General features: G+C 39.8%; 1 protein-coding gene across 5 annotated transcripts in view; it reads right to left on the minus strand.

Annotated features, from left to right (window-relative positions):
- BZW2 (basic leucine zipper and W2 domains 2) overlaps positions 1–18,821 on the minus strand; it is a 58,645-nt gene that overhangs the window by 24,749 nt on the left and 15,075 nt on the right. The window contains exons 2-5 of one of the 5 annotated variants that reach the window (XM_075143636.1): positions 12,625–12,689; positions 5,963–6,139; positions 4,615–4,718; positions 1,812–1,877 (exon numbers count right to left, since the gene is read on the minus strand). In XM_075143636.1, the coding sequence (XP_074999737.1) occupies positions 1,812–1,877; positions 4,615–4,718; positions 5,963–6,139; positions 12,625–12,689 (412 nt within the window). Of the gene's footprint in view, positions 1–1,811; positions 1,878–4,614; positions 4,719–5,962; positions 6,140–8,037; positions 8,069–10,718; positions 10,740–12,624; positions 12,690–18,821 lie in introns of those variants that run through there. The other 4 variants (XM_075143640.1, XM_075143638.1, XM_075143637.1 and 1 more) reach the window with 4 other exon arrangements.

Below are 18,821 nucleotides of genomic sequence, written 5' to 3' on the forward strand. Positions count from 1 at the left end.
ACATTAACCATAGTCTCACCTTGTTACTAAGTGTGCAAAGTGATTTCTTAGAAACTTAAAGGATTCAAACCCAAGTAAGTTACAGAAGAGTGAGGAGGCGGCTTGAATTGACATGGCATTTGCTTAATATGCTGAACACTCTCTGAAACTTGAATGCTATGAGTCAGCGCTTCTCATGTCAATGATTATAGTAATTAACAGCAAGAACATTAGATTTGTGTGGGGATAGAGGTAAATTTAGGTCTTTAGAATAATGTATTGAGCAATCAGCATCAGTTAATAGGCATGCTGGCCACAAGCGCAAAAATAATTTCCTATATGAGCAACAATGTATAAATCAGAGCCAAATTTATCAGCCACAAGTGGTGGTGGTGAAGCATCATGCTCCAGACTTACCCTCACTTGACCTTTGCAGCAATCTTTCTAATGTTTAAATATGGAAACACACTTTTACTTTTAACAAGTGTTTTAGTCACAGGACAGATTTTGCTATTATCAGCATGCCTGTTAAGTTACAGCACAGCACAGTGTTTATTACTTACTCAGGCCATTAGAAAAAGATATTTACATTGGTTACTAGGAACTCAAAATAGACAAAATAAATCTGTATTCTGTTTTTCAAAAATTTCTACTGAGGTTTCTCCTGTCTCCTTAGAATTCAGTATCACAAAACAAAACAGGATCCACAAATATCCACTACAGTCTAACAGGCAAATCCTGAGCACTATCCCAATGGAGATGACTTTTTCTTGGACATACCTACGGCCTCGAATACAAAAACTTGTGGTTAGGATTCATTCCACAATGCAGTAGTTTAATACTGTGCTGGTTTTGGCTGGGATGGAGTTAATTTTCTTCACAATAGCTAGTATGGGGCTGTGTTTTGGATTTGTGCTGGAAACAGTGTTGATAACACAGGGATGTTTTCATTACTGCTGAGCAGGGCTTACACACAGTCAAGGCCTTTTCTGCTCCTCACCCCACCCCACCAGCGAGCAGGGTGGGGGTGCGCAAGAAGTGGGAAGGGGACACGGCTGGGACAGCTGACCCCAACTGACCAAAGGGATATTCCATACCATATGACATCATGCTCAGCACATAAAGCTGGGGGAAAAAGAAGGAAGGGGGGACGTTCGGAGTGATGGCGTTTGTCTTCCCAAGTAACTGTTACGCGTGATGGAGCCCTGCTTTCCTGGAGATGGCTGAACACCTGCCTGCCGATGGGAAGTAGGGAATGAATTCCTTGTTTTGCTTTGCTTGCATGTGCGGTTTTTGCTTTACCTATTGAACTGTCTTTACCTCAAGCCATGAGTTTTCTCACTCTTCCAATTCTCTCCCCCATCCCAACAGGGGGGAGTAAGCGAGCAGCTGTGTGGGGCTTAGTTGCCAGCTGGGGATAAACCACGACAAATTCTCATATATCAAGTGACATTCTGCACAGCAGATTTGCATTTTGCTATCAAAAAAAACCCACAGAGAGCTGTTCTATTAGCAGGATAGTAATACCACCTCTCATTAAGAACTATACCCCAAAGCATATCGAAGTTCTGCACATAAAAGCCTGGAAGAAGGTGAGTTTTGTCAAAGCAACCAAAGGAAGCATTAATTCAGAATTACTCTACATCAAGTGCTACCAGCAGTATTCCCACAGAGCTAAATTTGCAGATGAAAGCTGCCACCTGTAGATTGCATCCTCTTTTCCAGTAGAGCTAAATAAAATACATAACAGCACTGCATCTGTATATATACAATTATATTAGATAGAGGCTAAAAAATATTGATGCTCAAGAGGAGACTGCCACCAACATTACCTTTTTGATTTCATCTTCAAATGCTTTCTCCAGGTATTTGTATCTCCTGATAAGTTTATTGAAGACCTAAAGATAAACACAGATTAACTTAAAAAAATGTAACAACTTGCAGCCATCCCTCTTTACAAAAAAGGCAAAGGGAAACAAGACTGCCACTACTGAATCCATAAAGAATATCTTTGACTAATGCATGATAAGACAATTTTTTCTTTTTATTATCTCTGCAGCAGGAAAGAAAAAGCAGGCTGGCTTCTTACACTCTAATATTCCACTGCACAGTTTTCTTTTAGACATTGTTTCCAGGAAATAAGCAGCCAGCAGAATGATATTTTTGCAGTCATCTGTTGTGTTGTCTGTCTCATGGCAGAACATGAAACATCCTTCTCTATAAGTTTGTTCACAAGTGGAAAAATATAAGTTTTGCAATTCTTGCTTCATAGGGCAATGTTTGAATCAGAGAATTTACTGCAGTTTGAGAGTCTTCTGTTTCATATTTCTCAAAATTTTATTCCTACTCTACTTTTTGCCCTATCCATAGATTAAAAGCAGGGGAAAGGAGGAGGAGAAGGAGGTTTACTCTGCACCCTTCCCCTGGTAATGCAGCTCTCTGGGGAAGCTGTCAGGTGTAAACTGATGGAGTGAGGCAGTCAGGTAGCACCACTGGGCATTTTCAGTAGATGCAGGATCTTTGTCAAATCCACTAACAAGAATGCTTACAACAAAACACACTACTGCCAGGGAAAGAGGAAGAACATTTGACAAAGCTTTTACAACAACTATGTTCTTGGAAACACTTTTTCTCCAGTTTTCACCATTTGTTTCCCACCACGTGACCACAGATTATGAAAGCAGAAGCAGCACAGGTGCAGGGTGCATTCAGATGGAAGAAGGGAGAGATAAGAAATTAAATAAACAAATCACTGCTCTCACTACTGTACAAAGGACACAAAACATATGATTCACTGTCACAGGTAAAAAGGTTTATATGGGGAACAAATGACATATTGTCAGGCTGGATGGTGGTGAGGGAAAAAATTAAATTTAGAAAGTTTCAATTCACTTTTCAGAGAACATAAAATACATCCAAACATCCTAAGTGGTAGTATTTTGGCTCAGAAGAAGTGAAAATCAAGTTGTGGCCATGCTGAGAGGCAGAGAGATACAGAATTCTAATAAAATAAGGCGTAAAATAAGGTGTGAGATGAAAATGTAAGCTAACATCTTGTTCATATTTCGAAACTAAATTTTGCGTATTTTTATAAGTCCTTGTAAATGACAGAAGTACACTTCATAAGCAAATAATCTGCTAAAATATCAACACTAGCTTTAGTCTTTTTTCTTGAAGACTTTTCACTCTTTGACTTGTTTCCACATCTGAAACCACAAAAAATAGCCACACTAGTGGTTCATTTGGGAGTCCAAGTAAGAAATTACCTGGAAGATAGGAAAGCTCGAAACACTATTTTAGCCTAGCTCCACTTTTTCATAATACAATAAGAGCTCTATTTCCCATTATGCATGAAAAAAACTGGCGAGGTCTATAAAAGGGTACATCTCTTCTGGCATTAACTACAAAATGTTGACTTGTTTTGGTGATTTTTGGTTTGAAATGCAGAGAACACATTGAAGATTCCACTGCTTCAAATCTTGAAGCCCTCCTTTCCATTTTCCAATATGCAACCTTTCATTTTGAAGTTAAATTTCTCTTTGGATGACTGGTACTGCCAATTTTTATTATCAAACTGTTAAAATATTAAGATTCAAGAAGACAGAATCAATGCTTTTACCAATAACAGATTTTCCTGTTTTTAAGAGATGATAAAGCTGATAAACAAGATATATTGACTCCCTTTCCAGAAATAAGTATAATTCACTTCTTCAGATTATCAAAGATGTGTTTTTAAAGGAGCTTTCTGCTATTTAGCAAACATTTGTAGCCGATGCAGATTCTTATCCCAGCACCCTTTAAATCGACCACACACCTTTTCAGCAACTTACGATCCTCAACACCTTAGCAGGGACAGTGGTTTTTATGCTTTCAATTACTGTCTCCAGCATCCCAATAACAACTAGTTATTTAAAAAGATAAATATGTTACTCAATTAACAATGGACTTTTGACATATGTGAGTTTCAATGGTATTGCATTTTTATGCAATCCTACTTGTATCCAAAATTGCATAGTGGCTTTGAACTTTCAATAGAATTCTTACTGTATTTTCTCATATAATTATTATCTTCTATTAAGGAGTTATGCAACATTAGCTTCTCTTCAATAATGTTTTAGGCTTCATTGCTTATTTCTGTTAATTTCACATAGGCCTATTTGTGCAAGCCTTATTCCTGCAAAAGGAAATTATGTATCACATACGTAGGAGAAAAGAAAGCTCTTGAAATATATGCCCAGTTCCTAAGTAGTTATACAACTAAAGGTTGGAGGCGTGAGCTTTATATTTTTTGTCATTCATATACTTCCATGTGTTTCTAAAAATATGTTCATACAAATCTTTCAGGCTGCATACAGAAAAGGTCAACAAAAATAATAAGGATGGTGTCTAAAAATATACTGAACCAACAGCAGACTGAAATAAGTAAGACTGCTTTCTGTAAAAGAAAGCATTGCCAGCTGTGATCAGATTATCTTAGACATCCTATTTTCTTATCTAAAATTTATAGTTAGGGCAGACTACTGGTTAACTGGATTTTCAATTGCCCTATTGCAGCCTAGACAGTCTGCAGATGTTCCACTGTAATCCCTTTTGATAGATAAACGGAAAACAGTAACCAACTACGCCTTTACTGACCTGAGCATAATTTCGGATGGCATCATGATCTTCATCTGCAAAAAATACACAGTGGTTGGTCATCTTGGTCTTGTCATTGTCATCTATGCGTGTGCCTCCAGGAGCTAAAAGAAAGCAAAAAAAAAAAAAAAAAAGGACAAGAAACAATTTCTCACTTTAGAGGATGTTCTATAATTATTAGATTTAAGGACAAGAAACAATTTCTCACTTTAGAGGATGTTCTATAATTATTAGATTTAATAAGTCCAATAAGTCTTATGTTAGTATCACTGAGGCAAAAGGCAAGGGTAAGACCTAGCAGGGGAGAGGCGGGAACAGAGAGAGGCAAAGCTTTGCGAGGCTGTGGTGGCCCCTGACAGAGGGGACAGCTGGCCGATATGCTGCACCTTAGATCACACAGACCTCACAAGACTGAGAGATTCAGGTCACACCAAGGAATCTTAGCTGGTTTTGAGAGCACTCAGTGTGATCCAATAAGTATGGGTTGGAGCATAACCCTTGCGCATATTTTAACTACTAATTCAAACACCACAGTAATGTAAATCCTTTCCGAAGAGAAAAGTATTAGCACTCTGTTACTAATTTGAGGACTTGGAACGTCTCCCTAACCCCTTTAATGCTTACCAGGCCCATGTAAACATTCAAAACACTGCTGCAAAAGTTTTCTCCTGGCTTATTTTGTTGAGAGCTTTTTCCCTAGGTATTTCTACCGGCTTTTGTTTCCTGCATTACCTCAAGTCTTGCAAAAACATCTTTTCTTCTTACATACCAAAGAGCAGGAAGTAGGAATCAAACCAACATGACCAGTAAAAAGAGCCAAATGATTCAAAATACAGAGGAAGGCAAAAGGCGTGTTTTCGCCCATACTGCCAGTAATACCTGGGAGAAATGCCCCATGAACATCCACTAAGCACTCCCCATTATCTTTCTATTCTCCTCTTTAGCTAGCCCTTGTTGCAATGTCTACAAACCAAGCTTTGCAACAGCTAATAACCTGGAGTGCTGTACTATACCTTTTCATGCTGATAAATTCCTCTGTTTCCCCTAGTTAGCATCTCTCTCATTTTCTTTGCTGTTGCATTTATATTCTGTTTCAGCGCAGACTGAAAGAAAGCTTCTCAGAGCAGTATCCATTTTTTGTGGTATTTGCAGAATGCCTCACACAATCAAGTCCCTAGGTATTACTGCACTACAAACAATAAACAATTCTATGATACGAGACCCAAAAAGTATCTAGATAAGTGAAATCGTAATACAGTTTATAGTTTCCACTTTGTAAGGGAAGACAGCATCTTAAAAGAAGCAAGGCTGATCCTCAAAATTCTGCATCAGGTACACTGCAGTTTACCTAGCATGCTGCCAGCTACCAAAATATCGAAGAGTGTGTCAGCATAGCGGCGATAATCAAGCCGTGAGCCAGTTGCATCCAGAAACTTGGCTATAGCCTCCAGGTCACTCCCAGCTTCATTGAGGCCTTGGACAATCGTATCCCTGAAGACTGTGGGTTCAAATTTCTCCTTTTCATCTGGAGCAGAGATAAAGGAGAAAGAGAGAGTCAGTTTGAAACTTTCTGTTTAAAATCCCCTATCAGCCAGCAATTGAAATGACCATAGCACCTAAACATACTCTTCCCATTCTGGTCAATGCACCAAAAATTTGGTTGGTTGGCTTTTATTGCCTGTGGAAATTTTGCAGTGTTTACCCTTGCTTCCCTCTCCTCCTCATCTCCCCAAAATACCAACACACATACAAACATACAGGAATAAATAAAAGGGAGGAAAAGCAACTATTGAAATTGTTTTCAAATTTCATACTCTTGCTTCTCTTGTTAATATTATCGAACGTGTGTATCATTATGCATTGTTAAATCTGATAGCAGAATAAAGGGTATGTCAGTCGTGTAAATAATCTCACTGTAGGAACACTCCATTTTTCATTTCTTGATATTTTCCTTTAAATAATTATGGTCGCATATCTAAAATGTTTTCAAAAATACAAGTCTTCAGGAAAAGAGGAGATCAAGGTACTCATAAAAATACTTTTTGTGTAAACATTTAGGACCCTGCCACACGGCGTAACCAAGAATTTATCTTTCATGTTCACAGACGTAAGCAGCACTAGGAACACAGAAACGCAGTGCTCACATCACATTTTCTACAGCCGTCCCTGGTTGAACTCGATTAAGGTACAGTCTGACCCCCAGGCAACATCCCTATGTCAAGGCCATTAGCCACAAGAGATGTAACTGCAACCTCCAGATAAAGCTAGGTAGATTTACCCATACCTCCTGCTGCTTTTTCTTGCAGGCTGTTAACAGCTTACCACAGACACTTGAAGCTTCTTAGCAAAGCAAGTCTTGACTTTATAGAAGGGCACATACGAAATGCTTGTTACCGTCAAAATAACTCTGAACATCAGAAACACAACTGCGAGCTGTTCTGTGACTCAAAAAAACTAGTTTGTTATCAGCTGCTGACCCAAATGTTGATAGAAGTTCTTTAAAAAACCTGCACATATTATATGCAGAAGATAAATCCAGGGATTTTAGTTACTAAGACAAATGAGGATTGGTAAAATTCCTGTCTAAACACGTGCAGTTTGAAACGTGCCAGCTGCAACCCTTGCAGGCTTTTGGGGAGAAGAGGTTCTGGATATTACACATTCTCTGGCTGCAGGTTTCCTTTCTCTGCAACACACAGTGCAACTTTTTATCCCAAATATTAACCAACAGACCTTGGTTTCCAATAGCCTTTCTTCCCGTAATCTCTTTCCTCCAGCCACATTAGCCTCACGGCAATTAAATAACTATTTTGCACACAATGCCTACTTCTATCAGCTTTAATATTTCTAATACATAAACGTTTCTCTCTCTTCTTTTTCCCTTACATGTACCCGGGGTGCGCTCATTCTACCATCTTCAGTGCATCACTTGCACATTCTCCCCCTCTTTCAATGCATTCCCTTCCCCCATAACAATTGTACCTGGAAAGCACAAGCAGTCCCTCCCACTCAGTGCTCAGTAGCACTGGAAAAATGAGGCATCACCTTATTTTCCAGAAATCCCCTGCTATGCCTAGCCTTTAGTGGCTTGTTGACTCTATTACCTATCTCCAAGTGGGGTGCTGCCCCATTCCCCGAAGCTGACCTCCTCAGACCAAAGCTGAGGATTACTCAACTCCACGGATACCCATATACATACGGCACTATGACTGTGTGCATCGCTCATACAACCACCTGTTCCCAACCCCAGCTCATCCTGAAGCTATGCACACAATCAGAGTGCCAACCCAGCTTCCCCCCTACCACGCTCTCGTCATTCAATAAACCACTCAATATGACCCTTCTCTGAATGGCAAGTGACTTCTTCCCAGACTTTTACTTCACCCCAGACCTTGGAGATATTCAGGCTCTCAGTTGCGTTACCTTGCCTGTCAGCCATGATGAAGATCTGGAGTCTGCTGTTTGAGTAACCACCTCTCATATCTGCAGGGCATGCCCGTGGTGGAAAAAACAGAGAGGGTGGAGTGGGGAAACTGCTCTGGGGAGATGCCTACAGAGAAGCATACTACTGGAATCCCATCTGAGCTATCAGACCAGTTACCAAACACTCAGTTGCAGCTCTCTTCCAACTTGAAGTATTAAAAGAACTCAAAACAAGCAACAAACCAATCAACCCACAAACAAACAAGCCTTTTGCTGAAGTAAGTGTAAGTACTTCAGTATGTGTACTTCAGGCAGTTTTATTTGCGCACAAGAAACCCAGCTCCACCCATAAACAAGTATCTGAGTATAATTATTCTTTTTTGGTTTACCAAATAAGTATGTATTATTTGCAGGGAAAAAAAAATGCTTGATGACTCATTAACCAGTAAAATGACACAGTTCTGTCTTATGAGATGAGTTAAAAAAATAATCCTATTTTACTTTTTCAACTCTATTTTGTCTAAAATTTTAAGATGTTCACGTCTAAACTGAAAGGTGTTATATGCTTGGTATCATGGGTACACAGTACAAACACAAACACCATGATTAATATTTCTCAGCTATTTTAAAGAGATTCTTCTGCCCTAGAAGTCCTCCTCTCATCTGGAGTATCCTACTATTTTCTTGTCTATCACAATCTAAAAATTTACACAGGAAGACGACGTAAACTCATTGCATGAAAAATTATTTATAATTTTATTGAAACATTTTCCTAGCAAGCTAATGTACTGAAGAGGAATATGCTGATGTAGTACAACAGGGTGAGTAAGAAGCCATCATCAAGAAGTGGTGACAGTACGTTGAGCTGTCAAGTACATAATTACTAAACAAGCACAGTTTCAATCACGGGCTAGCAGAGGCAGGTGTAGCTTGCAGATGTGATGCATGCAATATCCAATGCAGCAGTGCTATACACAGCTTTTCATTTTCATCATGTTCCCGGATCCTTATTTCCTTTCTTTTGCTTCTCAGGAAACCACAAAGTACACTTATACCTCCCTCCTTAAGAATTAATCTTAACTCTTAAACAGAAGGCCTGCAACTACATTTCTGTGGGAAAAAAACGAGATGCCCTCTTTGGCCCCCCTTCTGACTTCACGATAATGTAAAGGTGTTAATACTGACTTTTTACTAGGTAATTTTCATTCTGAAAGTAATATGCATTGTTTAGCTTAGCTTATTTTTATGCTGCCATTTACCTTTTTGCACCAGTTTTTTAGCAGATATTAACTCTATGTTATCTATGCCATGGGAACAAACTTGGGTCTGGGGTATTGCCTGCCAGTTTACTTTAAACAATACGCACTGTTTGTTCCTGTTAATGCTTCAGGAAGCTTTTTGTCCCACAGGTATTTGTCAACTGTCTGGAGACATAAATTCTTCTTATTTTCTATTGGCATTTTTGCTACTCCTATCTCCTCCTCTTCCATTTCAGAAGACACAAAGACATCAATTTGCATTCATGCAAGTACAGTGCAGTCAACACAATTCACATCCCACGTATCTGCACCATAAGCACAAATCCCGGCCAGATGCCAACTACTGCTGACCCTCACCAAAAAAGCAGTATTCAACAGGTACAGAGATTACATTAAGAACTAACCAAACTATTTCTTTGCCCAGATTGCTAAAAACTTGATATGGAACTGTGAGATGCCTCCTTCCCTCAGAAGGTTCTTCCCTTTACAACATCATTTTTCTTCCTTCAAATCTTTTTAAAGTGATTTTAATGCCTGCCACTGTATATGCTGGAGGCAAGGTTTATACCTTTTATTAGGTCAACTAATAGAACTGGAAGGAGTGGGATTTACAAGCTCCTCCTTCATAGTCCTCTCTCAAAAATGTTTTAGACACTAAGCACACTTTCAAACTTTAAAGAAAAAAATATCGTCATCTTCCTTTTTTTCTCTCTGAAAGCTCAAAAATTGTTTGCATTCAGAGATTAGGGGCAGTGATAGAGTTCATACGGACAATTATTTTTATTAGATGCCTGACTGCCGTGTTACACCTCACTGGCTCCTGCGAGCTGCAGAAGAGGAAAGAGTATCATGAGGCACAAATCAACTGGTAAGAACCAGCAGCCATCTGTCAACCAGCTCACTCCCCCCAGCATTTGCATGTTTCGGACCCCCCTACCTACCTGCCAGCTACACACAACAGGAGAGGCTGAAATGCCATGTTCAATGACAGCCACTGCACTCTCCTCTACCTGGGTGAAATTTCAGGACTCCCTGATATACTGAAAGTCAGGAGAAAAAAACCTAATAGTATCTTCTAGTCTAAGTCCAAGACATAACAGTCTGTGACACTGCTATGATACAAAAAGAAGTACATACAAACAGAAGGGAATAAACATGCTAGGAAGCCGTTTATTTTTCCTTGAGCCCTCTGCCTCCAGAAAGAAAACAGGTATCTACATTTTCTATGTAGAATCCTCAAATATTAAGGCACCCAGGATCCCACCATATCTGAAGAAGAGATTTTATGCTTTAAGCACACAAAGAAGTGTTTGCATGTTAAGATTTCTATATTAAATTTAATTATTAAATTTCTATATTTAATATCCCCAATCCCATGTAAGTAATCTCTCACAAGAAAACCCCCAAAATCACTCCTCCAACCTTCCAGACTCCCCCCAAGTCTTTCCTTCTTCCATGTAGTCAACAAGTATCTATTGCCACTTCCAATCACTGTAACAGAAATACAAGAGAGAGGCACAGAATTACAAATAAAAACTCTTTATTTATTCTAATTATTACTTGTATTAAATAGGAGTCAAAGACCAAATCCGTGTTAGGACCCATTATGCCAAATACATATTGCAAAACAGGGGCCGAAAAGAAAGTCCTTATGAGAGAGAGAATGTTTTTTAAGACAATTTTAGCAAATAACACATGTACCATAATTGACTGACCTAGACTGAATAATACATTGGATCAATCCAGCAACGCGCATATCTGATTGCTTTTACTTGTTGATCTGACAGGTGTTTCTTTAGGGATTGTTAATCCCACTCCTCTAGCTATATCTACGCTGTTGCTAATTAATGTAGTGTACAGCTACTGCACAATGTTCGGGACCATGTGATAGAAGGTTAATCCCACTAATTACTGGAGCATCATGACATTTATTTACAAACAATATAGGTTTCTTTTTTTGATCAGTTATACCTACAAATGTTGTATGTGCATCATAGAAAGGACATTTTCCATTTAAGAGACCGCATCGGTCAAACTAACCAAGGAAGTGGTATGTGCAAGGGAGGAAAGACGGGAGAAAGCTGGCACCGCTTTTTAACACGACTGAAAACAAACTATTTTGCAATTTTCATCCAAGCTTCGTGATCATCCTAGATCTTAAGACGCTCTTCAGATTTGTGATAGAATTTGTAATTTTCTGAGAAAGGTTACAAACTCTTTTTGTTTCTCTCATCCACACTGAGAAAATGCTCCTATTTACATTCTCTGTCACAAGACATCAAGACCAGGTGTTAGGTTTTGATGAGAAATAGGAAAGTCAAGATGGAAAAAGTCTGTTACGTGACAGACAGGAACCCCACCTGTGTGTGCTATAATAATCTGCTATTGCAACAGCAAAAAATCTAAGCCTTCTTTTCACAAACCAGACTTTTTTTCCTGAAAAAAATAAATCATTCATTACATATATTTTTGCTCTCTGCCTCAAAGTGTTGGGCATTCAACTCAGACACCTAAACCATGAGAAATGAACTCTGAGTATAAGCAACCATGTTAGGATGTACTCGCTGTACAGAATACCTGGATGATCAGTATAATTAGCACCTCTCAGCTTCCTTTAAAAATTGATCCAATACTGTACATAAGGAAAGAGAGTGTTGGTCATGTTTACAGAAAATCAGTATCACAATGAGTAAAATGGGACTTAGGCAATAGTAATTGTTTTATTTCAACAATAAAAAAACCAAACTACACTAACACAGCAGAAATAAGTATTTGTGAAAAAAGAGCTTTCTGACCTCTATTGTTAGAGAAAGCAGGGCCAACGAGATGATCTGACCATCTCATGGAGAAGGAAGGTGAGATAATTCCTTTTTAGATGTGAAAGGTTCATTTATAGAGATGGCATTGATTTGAGTCAAAGAAATAAAAACAAAAATCAAAACCAAAAAAGCCAGACTTTCTTTATGCAACCTTTAAATAAAAGCTTATATTTTGCTTTCTTAGTTGAAAGGGACATTTTAAGAAACATCTGAAACAAATATCTAGTAAGTTTTCTTCCTCGTATGTAAATATACGATGAGCTCAGTTAGAATCTAATTTTTTAACTGAGGCTTCTAATAAACCCAAAATTTACAGAAAGTCCCAAGATATATAGAAAAAATAATAAAATTTGTAGAGCTTAGTTAAAAATAACATCTGCACTCTTAACATGGCTGAAGAGAAGGGGAGAAAAACCTTAATCCTACTGAACTTTCAGTTATTCCACCTGCCCTGTTTCTAGACATTTTAACAAAGAGGAAAATAAAGTTAAAAATGTAACGTAACCTACCCCTCTTCCTAGTTTTGAACCGCTGGCCTGTTAGCACCGGCTTCTGATTCTTATTCATAAAATTTCTGGAGAAAAAAGAGAAAAATATTTTTACTATGGCATTTACAGACAACAGCTTAACCTGAAGGCAAAATAAACATTCAGTGTAGTAAAATCCCAACATGTGAAAGGGAAAGAAAGTTCTTGACGTACCCTCAAAGAATAATTCACATTATGTTAAAGATGAAGAGCACTATGACCCAAGAATAACTTTGATGAGATGTGCTTCTCTCAAAATCTGGCTCTTAGCATCCCTATAAAAAACCGTGAGGGTTCAAACCCGAGCAGGAAGGTGGCGGAGCCTCTGCCCTTCCTGCCGGAGCAGGGATTCAGCTGCGCTGCCCATGGGACGCCCAGGGGCACAGAAGCCACTAGGACACAGGAACTGGGAACGATCCCGGCAGGGCTCTGCGCCGCACAGGTCTTGCCCTCCGGCACATTCACTGGGCAATCGGACTCCCAGGGCTACAAGCCATCCTTCTGAAGAAATGACTGCGGTCTAACCACAAAGACAATGTTTTAACAATCAAATCCCTCTCAAATGTTTCTTCCAAGCGTGACTGTATCTAAGGAACTTTCAGTTTCTAAAAACCTGTATGTGTTGTGAAAATAATAAAAGACAACTTCCCCCCCCACACCCCCATCAATAGTTAAGGACCTCCAAGGCACATCATATAATAACAACAACAGTAAAAAGATAAATATTGGGCTTATGTGACTTCAGACCTTAACGGCAAATCTCAACATGCAACATTAAAAAATTTGGGAAGTGATCATATATTAATGCCATTTTATCTAAAGAAAATAAAACTAGTTTTCAGCTTTGGATATAATTACTTTAATCACACGAGACGCAGCTTGCGCAATGAGCATCCAAACTGACAGCTGAAGGCAAAGAGCAGTGAATACAAGGAAGCTTTGCAGCACGTGGCAATTGTCACGGGTCATCCCCCTGTCCTGCCAACAACAAGTGCCAGAGCTAGGACTTACAGGCCACCTATTTCATACCCTGCAGGTCATTAGGTCACTGTTACATATGATTTGTTCAGCCAGAATTAAGCCTTACCACGCAAGAAGCTTTGTCCTTTGGGCATGTTCTTCTAATAAATTTAGTTTTACAAAAATTTGTATTATTTGTATTTCTTCATTGCAGACTGCAGGTCTAGTTTAAAAGTACAGACATTTGCCAACACTTCTTCCTACCAAAGAGAAACTCAAGCTCTGTGGCTAGAAAGATGCCATCAATCACACATTATTATCCAAGTAATGCTCTCTCTACTCCTGAAAGTTCATTTAACAATTCTGTTAACAATGCTCCAGCTATACAGTATGTTCCCATTCACCAGACTACCTCTTCTGGTTGCAGCATCACTAGTTGGCCATGTCTGCAGCATTTCAGGTGTTTAACTTGGCAAATACTGCTTTCTAGTCTAGGTCTGCCATTTATCCGCAGTCAAAAACTGCCCACATGCACTGGAAATAGCCAGTAAAGTTCAGAGTCAAGACTGGTTTTGCTTTCTGCAAGTCATAAAAAAATACAAAGATGCAACAACCAATTAAACTGAGAGGTTCACATTCATCACTGAGATTTAAAGTTACGGTTTTAACAGGCCAAGGAGCATTTCCAAACAACTGCAACACTAAATAGCCTTCTGGAAAAACGATTTGCCCATCTGCAAAGAGAGTTAAAAATGGCAAACCATGATATCACGGTATCTTTTGAAGTGCTGTAGGATCCAAGCCTCCCTTCACAACGGAGCTCAAAAGTCCATTTCCCCACTTAGCTGTCTCAGTGGCAGAGGATCAGAAGGTGCTTTACAAGTTAATTAGGCAGATAATCTAGCAGTCAACAGGGATAAGCAACAGCCCAGTCTCTAGCCAGTGACCGGCTAGATTTCACATATTTATCTGCTTTGTCTTTGTGCCCTTCAGTTATTTGTAAGAGACTGATCTATAAAATATAATATAATATATAATATTAGCCCAGGTATTTTTGATTGTTTTTATGCTTGGCCCCAATACCTTACACCTTGCTGTGGGTCTAAAACTGTTCATTTCAATAGATGCAGGAGGCGCCCATGAGGTTTGGAAAGAAAGTGTCAAGCAAGCCACGCAGCAGGTAAGAATTAATCCTCTTGTCACAGCTCTTTCAGAGCACAAACATGCCCTCGGACTGGGATCGACACTGCCCACTTCCTTAATGAATTCCTTGGGGGCAATGAAATGAATGACACCTGACCTTCAACCCAGCCATACTGGTACGGTTTCCCAGTTGCTATAAAAGATACAAATGCATATGCTAAATTTCTAGCACTAGACTTCTCCTTTCCTTTGATGCAGTGTCTTTTTAAACTGCGAGAAGAGTTGCACGCACCTGAATTTTGACTATTGGATTTTAAAACCGTTCCCTGTGAATATAAAATATGCCCTTTAAGACAGCTGGGAACAAGATTAAAAAAACAGTTAAGTCAGACTCACCACTTGTAGCAGATTTAATGACTAGAGGTTCGGTGCAACAGAAGAGACTCTTGAATAGCTAATTACTAGGAACACAGGATCTGCCTTCTTCTATATTTAGCTTTAAATACACTGCGCTCTAATCTGCTCGAGTAAGGGTCAGGCTTTATAAGGCACTCCCTCAAGCCCTGGCCCAGGGAGAGCACAGGCACTTTCATCAAGAAACTGCAGCACAAGCCTGAGCAAAACCAACCCAGTGATCTATATGGCAGCCCAGGAGTTATCCACACTACAAAGGACACCAGGTACTGCAAATGAGATTTTAAAGTGCTGTTGCCACCACAACAGGTGCCTAGATGATAGTTTAAAATTTACAAAAGTGAATGCAATGCAAAAACTTTTTTTTTTGTTTAATCAAGAACACACCACCAACAACACAGAAGTGATGGCTGAAGGTTGTATATTCAGGGTAGCAGCATATAAACTTGCACAGTACATTTGATTGCATCGCAGTGCAGCCTGCCTCTCAGGTGTCATATAGCTATAAAGCCTTGAAATCATAAAAGACCTTGAACTACTACATATATTCTCCATTTTGAAAGGTACAGGATCTGAGTAGGTCAAAGCCAAAGGCAAATTTTGAAATGCCAGCTAGAGAAGTCATAATGATTTTCAGAGGAGTAAAGATCTTAAGGATGGTTAAGGGTAGGAAGGAAATAGCCTCAAAAAGAAAACCCAAGCCACCAGTCAAACTTGTATCTTGCAGCCCAACATCCTCCAGGATTCATTGAACTGCCAGCAGGAAAGAGAGCAAGAGATGTGGAAATGATAGCTCCCTAGCACAGTCCTTTCACAGACTCCACTCTTCTACAGAAGATGGGAGAGGCTCAGCAATAGATGCTTTATTCTTGATTCTCCCTTTAGGATCCAGAAAACCTCTTGTAGAAAACTCATGTGTTCAAATTCCATACTCAAATACTTTTTATTTTATAAGCACATAAGTCAGAAGCTGGGCTGACTCAAGCGGGAGATGTCAGACAGCAGTACAGAACCAGGCAGTGCACTCCAGAACAGACTCATTTTCCATAAAAACCTCAAAATGTCTAAGCCTGCTGATAACTAACTTGCAGCTACAAAATTCTTCAGAAAAATAAAAAAATGCATGACTTAAAACAGTTTCCCAAATTCCACTCCCACTCTTGTTAACAGGCTTCTACAAAACAGATTCATACTTAAAAAAATACATAAGTTGTTGAGTTGGTACATTCTCCTGAAACTGCTTGAAGTCCACAAGTTCAGCTTTCTCTACAGTTGCTTCTCATTTACATGCTAAAGACCCTAAACAGTTAAAATAAAACTGAGGGACATCTACAGTTGTAGGTATCTAGACATATATTTCATAACAGTTTCTATGATCGACCAATCCTTCTCACACAACTAATAAAAATTGTAACAGAATTAATAAAACCAGAATTAATAAAATTAACTTATAAAACCAGCAACAGATGAAGTAAAAGCTTCAGCAAGCTTGAACTTGCTTAACAAGTTAGAAAAATGCAGTCTTTTATCCATATCACAGGGAAATTCTTATGATGATTAACTCCTAAATTATTGAAAGCCTTGATAAGGCTGAAGTTTCTATCAAGCTAAAATACTGGAAACATTTGTTCTTGTAAACATATTGCTCAAATTGAAAAGAAAAAAAAAATACTGAAAACCTTTATCCAAACCAATACTATTTTTCTAAGCATCATTTTACACTTCTTTTAACCGAAATCTCTGAATCATCTGACATTCTTCAAACATTAACATGCTTGCGATGAATTCAGGAACAGTTGCTTCACAGCAGCGAAACTTCACTGCCCTAGTTATGGAGAGAGGGAAATCAATGCCAGACAACATCAAAAAAAAGAACAACCATTTCATAAAACTCCCTACCAAGATATAACAACTCTATGTATGCAGGGCACTGTAATAATGGCAAGGGAACCCATGGGGGCAGGCGGCAACCCTTTGGGCAGCCCACCGGCAGGCTCCAGCAGCACTGCTCCACAGGATGCTGATGCTGCTACGGGGACTCACGCCGATGGCATTTGATTGACACTGTGCCGGAGAGAGCTGCCAGAGTACCACCAACACAGCACCACCAGCTTTCACAGGAACAGATGCTTGGCAGGAATTATTTCCATCCCCTTCCCTTGCTCAGACATCATGCAAGACAGGAGCACTCATCACAAAGTCAAATAAAATAAAAGCATATGTGGGGAGAGTTTGTATGAAGGAAAAACCCCAACCCACATATCAAGGTCAATCTTCCCCCCCGCCCAAGAAGTGGAATATCCAGGACATTAAGAGGCTTCATTGGGTCTTTTTCATCCAGCAATGTTACTAGGCGTTTTCATCCTCCACTGTTACTGTTCCAGGCTTAGGATGAAAACCTAAAGAGGGTTTTCCTCTTCTTTCAGCAGCAAGCCAAGGAGTTAGGTTAAAAGCAAATTACCGAACTTGAGCAGCATGGAGGAAGAGCTGCCCTTGCACTTCTGCTGGAGAGGAAACGTGTCAGCACACAGCCAGCAGCTGTCTCCGCTCCCCGGGAAGGCAGCAGGCAGCTAGATTACGAGTTAACAAAATCTGTAGGTGGAAAACTCATAAATCATTACCGGTACAGAGGAACAGAGCGATGTAAAGGGACGACAGGACAGAGTGGATGCAACGCAGCCACCGGTTCTTGCCAAATCCTCATCAGGCTTCCCACTTTCCACCCGGATATCGAGTCCCTGCGGGGACTCTCACAGCTCCTCCTTTTCCACAAGCACTTCCCAACACCCGGGTGCGGCAAGTGGCGAGAGACCGCAATGCATATCGGTCATGCAGCCTGCGTTCACCGCCGCGACAGCTGTGAAGCATTTTCTGCTTTAACACAGTTTAGCACCCATGTAAGACTACGAAACCCACCTCAGCTGCTGACATTTCCCAGTTCGGTCCGTGTGAAGGAAAAGCTCTCTATTTACACATCCGAGGCAGTACAACAGCTAACTTGCAACATGAACAGCGGCGGCAACACTCCCCACCTCCTGCTAAAGCTCACTTTGATACTGTTGAAAAATAAGGAAATAAAATGCTCTATTTGCTGCTTCACAGGGTCCCAAGTGCTGAGGACGGGACCAAAGCAGCGCTAAGAAGCCACCTCTCCTCTCTTCTTCATGGCACATCTGAGGAGCCAGCAAGACCAAGCCCCTACACTTAGTGAGACAGGGCGGGTTTCCTTTACGCAGGTTGACTTGTGCTATTTCATCACCATTTTCTGACTCTTGCCCTCAGTTCCTATAACATAGTTTTGTTAAGAAGTGACGAATAACCTGGAGGTCTGTAACTTCAACCGAAGTACAAATCAGCAGGAAGGGCAGCACTGGCAGCCGGAAGGTTTATCTTGCTATTTTGCCCACAGAGGCCAACAGTAGAGTTACAATGTTTATGAAACCTTTATCCCAAAGGTCCCACTCAGTACAAATAGCAAAGCCAGAGCCAGGTTCTCACCACGTTAAGATCCCTTACTGATTTTATTGCACAAACGACCTCAGTGGCAACATGCAGGGACTAAGCAGTCACATAACCATGTGCATGGTAAATACAATCAACCTCATGTTTTAATATTTACGTGGAAAAAAGGATACCGCTAATCCACGTTTATTGCTGAAAAA

Source organism: Calonectris borealis, chromosome 2 (assembly GCF_964195595.1).
Source record: "Calonectris borealis chromosome 2, bCalBor7.hap1.2, whole genome shotgun sequence".
Classification (NCBI taxonomy): domain Eukaryota; kingdom Metazoa; phylum Chordata; class Aves; order Procellariiformes; family Procellariidae; genus Calonectris; species Calonectris borealis.